Source organism: Oncorhynchus nerka, linkage group LG9b, assembly GCF_034236695.1.
Source record: "Oncorhynchus nerka isolate Pitt River linkage group LG9b, Oner_Uvic_2.0, whole genome shotgun sequence".
Taxonomy (NCBI): domain Eukaryota; kingdom Metazoa; phylum Chordata; class Actinopteri; order Salmoniformes; family Salmonidae; genus Oncorhynchus; species Oncorhynchus nerka.
In genome coordinates this window covers 47,944,919-47,949,918 of record NC_088424.1, presented here as the reverse complement: position 1 = coordinate 47,949,918, position 5,000 = coordinate 47,944,919, and the positions used below count along the sequence as shown (strand labels likewise).

Below are 5,000 nucleotides of genomic sequence, written 5' to 3'. Positions count from 1 at the left end.
TCTCTCTGTGCCGTGTATTAGTTATAACTCTTTCTCTCTGTGCCGTGTATTAGTTATAACTCTTTCTCTCTGTGCCGTGTATTAGTTATAACTCTTTCTCTCTGTGCCGTGTATTAGTTATAACTATTTCTCTCTGTGCCGTGTATTAGTTATAACTCATTCTCTCTGTGCCGTGTATTAGTTATAACTATTTCTCTCTTTTTGCCGTGTATTAGTATCTTATAGAGTCTGGGGGACCTGAAAATGGTTTCTATCACAGAAATGACTGAAGCAAATGAAATGAAATCCTCTTGATAAAGAGCTTTGAAGGTTGTTTTCAGTTTGAACCTGGTCTGACTGCTTCTCACGTTTCTTCAGTGCTCAAGTAATTCATATATTTGTTATACTTTATATTTCACTCTTGTCTCTCCAGGTCACTTCCCCAACAAGGCCATGCCTTCCACAGGTATCATCCCATGGATCCAGGGTATCTTCTGTAACGCCAACAACCCCTGTTTCAAACACCCTACCAGGGCAGAGGGCCCTGGGGTCGTCTCCAACTACAACAACTGCATGTGAGACACCTCATAACCTCTTATAACCCCTTATAACCCCTCATAACCCACCGTATGTGAGCTCAACAACTATCCCTCCTTTCTTCCCCACGTTCCTTCTGAGTCTCTCATCCTTCTCTCCTCTCTTCAACTACAACAACTACATGTGAGATCCAGGATAGTGTATCTTACGCCCCTACCTTTTATGGCTTATATTTCCTTTATTACAACTTTCTCCTTTCTCATCCTTCTCTTCCTAGATCTCTCTTCTCCTCTCTCCTCTCTCTCTTCCCCTCTCTCCTCTCTCTCTCTTCCCCTCTCTCCTCTCTCTCTTCCCCTCTCTCCTCTCTCTCTTCCCCTCTCTCCTCTCTCTCTTCCCCTCTCTCCTCTCTCTCTTCCCCTCTCTCCTCTCTCCTCTCTCTCTTTTCTCCTCTCTCCTCTCTCCTCTCCTCTCTCTCTTCCCCTCTCTCCTCTCTCTCTCTTCCCCTCTCTCCTCTCTCTTTTCTCCTCTCTCCTCTCTCTCTTCCTCTCTCCCCTCTCTCTCTTCCCTCTCTCTCTCCTCCCCTCTCTCCTCTCTCTCTCCTCTCTCTCCTCTCTCTCTTCCCCTCTCTCCTCTCTCTCTCTTCCCCTCTCTCTCTTCTCTTTCTCCTCTCTCCTCTCTCTCTTCCCCTCTCTCCTCTCTCTCTGCCCCTCTCTCCTCTCTCCTCTCTCTCTTCCCTCTCTCCTCTCTCCTCTCTCTCTTCCCCTCTCTCCTCTCTCCTCTCTCTCTTCCCCTCTCTCCTCTCTCTCTTCCCCTCTCTCCTCTCTCTCTTCCCCTCTCTCCTCTATCTCTTCCCCTCTCTCCTTTCTCTTCTCTGCTTTCTTCATCAATATCTCATCCTTCTCTTTCTAGATCTCTCTGGGGTTTTCTTGTTTGGGTAAAAGTCCGTCCTCTGTCCTTTCATCCTCACCCTCTCTCCTCAGTGACCCGGAAACCGATAAGTGGTTAAGTGGTTGAGGAGTGTGTCAATTCGTTAGTAGGCAAATGGAACAGAGGCCTCCTCGTTAGCCACTTTCCATTGAGAATACTCATGTAAACATTGTTTATTTTGGGAATCAGCCCTGTAAACGTTTCAGTCTCATCCCTCTCTCCCTCACCGTCTCTCAGTCTCATCCCTCTCTCCCTCACCATTTCTCAGTCTCATCCCTCTCTCCCTCTCTATCTCTGTCTCATCCCTGTCTCCCTCTCCGTCTCTCAGCCTCATCCCTCTCTCCCTCTCCCTTCTCCGTCTCTGTCTCATCCCTCTCTCCCTCTCCGTCTCTCAGCCTCATCCCTCTCTCCCTCATCATCTCTCAGTCTCTTCCCTCCCTCCCTCTCCGTCTCTGTCTCATCCCTCTCTCCCTCTCTGTCTCTCAGCCTCATCCCTCTCTCCCTCACCGTCACTCAGTCTCATCCCTCTTATCCCTCTCTCCCTCACCGTCTCTGTCTCATCCCTCTCTCCCTCTTGTATCTCAGTCTCATCCCTCTCTCCCTCTTGTATCTCAGTCTCATCCCTCTCTACTTCACCGTCTCTCAGTCTCATCCCTCTCTCCCTCTCCCACATCATCTCTCAGTCTCATCCCTCTCTCCCTCTCCGTCTCTGTCTCCTCCCTCTCCCTTACCATCTCTCAGTCTCATCCCTCTCTCCCTCTCCCTCATCATCTCTCAGTCTCATCCCTCTCTCCCTCTCCCTCATCATCTCTCAGTCTTATCCCTCTCTCCCTGTCCGTCTCTGTCTCCTCCCTCTCTACTTCAACCTCTCATCCTTTTCTCTATTACCACCAAGAAGAACATGTGTCTTTTAGACTCAGATGTTCTGCTGGGTTCTCCATGGTTCTGTGCTTTAGACTCAGATGTTCTCCTGGGTTCTCCATGGTTCTGTGCTTTAGACTCAGATGTTCTCCTGGGTTCTCCATGGTCCTGTGCTGTAAACTAAGATGTTCTGCTGGGTTCTTCATGGTTCTATACTCAATTGTCTTGGTTGGTTCTATGTTCTGTGTTTTAGACTGGCGCGGTTCTGGGCTGACTCCAATGAGTTGTTGTTCGACGACCCAGAGTTCCAGCAGTTGGGTCGGCTGTGGGAGGACATGGCCGTCATGAACAACTTCATGGACACCATCTGTAACACACCAGAACAGATAGCCGGTACTGACAATCACACTGCACCACCATGAGTCCAGGGATGTATTTATTAATGCTGTAGCAAACCGTAGACAACAAACAAGTCCAGGTTAGTTACAACAAATAAGTCCAGGTTAGTTACAACAAATAAGTCCAGGTTAGTTACAACAAACAAGTCCAGGTTAGTTACAACAAATAAGTCCAGGTTAGTTACAACAAATAAGTCCAGGTTAGTTACAACAAATAAGTCCAGGTTAGTTACAACAAACAAGTCCAGGTTAGTTACAACAAACAAGTCCAGGTTAGTTACAACAAATAAGTCCAGGTTAGTTACAACAAATAAGTCCAGGTTAGTTACAACAAATAAGTCCAGGTTAGTTACAACACGTTTTGGCTGTTTGCTTCTGTTTGGAATACACCTTCAATCCTCCTCTTCCTCTCCCTCAGTATACACCTCCTCTTCCTCTCCTGCAGTATTCACCTCCTCTTCCTCTCCCTCAGTATACACCTCCTCTTCCTCTCCTGCAGTATCCACCTCCTCTTCCTCTCCCTCAGTATACACCTCCTCTTCCTCTCCTGCAGTATCCACCTCCTCTTCCTCTCCCTCAGTATACACCTCCTCTTCCTTTCCTGCAGTATTCACCTCCTCTTCCTCTCCTGCAGTATACACCTCCTCTTCCTCTCCTGCAGTATACACCTCATCTTCCTCTCCCTCAGTATACACCTCCTCTTCCTCTCCTGCAGTATCCACCTCCTCTTCCTCTCCTGCAGTATACACCTCCTCTTCCTCTCCCTCAGTATACACCTCCTCTTCCTCTCCCTCAGTATACACCTCCTCTTCCTCTCCTGCAGTATACACCTCCTCTTCCTCTCCTGCAGTATACACCTCATCTTCCTCTCCCTCAGTATACACCTCCTCTTCCTCTCCTGCAGTATACACCTCCTCTTCCTCTCCCTCAGTATCCACCTCCTCTTCCTCTCCTGCAGTATACACCTCATCTTTCTCTCCCTCAGTATACACCTCCTCTTCCTCTCCTGCAGTATACACCTCCTCTTCATCTCCTGCAGTATACACCTCCTCTTCCTCTCCTGCAGTATACATCTCTCCCTCTTCCTCTTCCTCCAGTATACACCTCCTCTTCCTCTCCTCAGTATACACCTCCTCTTCCTCTCCCTCAGTATACACCTCCTCTTCCTCTCCTGCAGTATACACCTCCTCTTCCTCTCCTGCAGTATACACCTCATCTTCCTCTCCCTCAGTATACACCTCCTCTTCCTCTCCTGCAGTATACACCTCCTCTTCCTCTCCTGCAGTATACACCTCCTCTTCCTCTCCCTCAGTATACACCTCCTCTTCCTCTCCTGCAGTATCCACCTCCTCTTCCTCTCCTGCAGTATACACCTCCTCTTCCTCTCCCTCAGTATACACCTCCTCTTCCTCTCCCTCAGTATACACCTCCTCTTCCTCTCCTACAGTATACACCTCCTCTTCCTCTCCTCAGTATACACCTCCTCTTCCTCTCCCTCAGTATACACCTCCTCTTCCTCTCCTGCAGTATACACCTCCTCTTCCTCTCCCTCAGTATACACCTCCTCTTCCTCTCCCTCAGTATACACCTCCTCTTCCTCTCCTGCAGTATACACCTCATCTTCCTCTCCCTCAGTATACACCTCCTCTTCCTCTCCTGCAGTATACACCTCCTCTTCCTCTCCTGCAGTATACACCTCCTCTTCCTCTCCTGCAGTATACACCTCATCTTCCTCTCCCTCAGTATACACCTCATCTTCCTCTCCTGCAGTATACACCTCCTCTTCCTCTCCTCAGTATACACCTCCTCTTCCTCTCCCTCAGTATACACCTCCTCTTCCTCTCCTGCAGTATACACCTCCTCTTCCTCTCCCTCAGTATACACCTCCTCTTCCTCTCCCTCAGTATACACCTCCTCTTCCTCTCCCTCAGTATACACCTCCTCTTCCTCTCCCTCAGTATCCACCTCCTCTTCCTCTCCTGCAGTATACACCTCATCTTCCTCTCCCTCAGTATACACCTCCTCTTCCTCTCCTGCGGTATACACCTCCTCTTCCTCTCCTGCAGTATACACCTCCTCTTCCTCTCCTGCAGTATACACCTCATCTTCCTCTCCCTCAGTATACACCTCCTCTTCCTCTCCTGCAGTATACACCTCCTCTTCCTCTCCCTCAGTATACACCTCCTCTTCCTCTCCCTCAGTATACACCTCCTCTTCCTCTCCTGCAGTATACACCTCATCTTCCTCTCCCTCAGTATACACCTCCTCTTCCTCTCCTGCAGTATACACCTCCTCTTC

General features: G+C 48.9%; 1 protein-coding gene across 1 annotated transcript in view; it reads left to right on the top strand.

The window, feature by feature from the left end:
* Positions 1-5,000, top strand: part of LOC115116153 (retinal-specific phospholipid-transporting ATPase ABCA4-like) — a 206,345-nt gene that overhangs the window by 12,276 nt on the left and 189,069 nt on the right. Inside the window, exons 4-5 of the mRNA XM_065013791.1 lie at positions 413-554; positions 2,558-2,697. Coding sequence (XP_064869863.1) covers positions 413-554; positions 2,558-2,697 — 282 coding nt within the window. The remainder of the gene's footprint in view (positions 1-412; positions 555-2,557; positions 2,698-5,000) is intronic.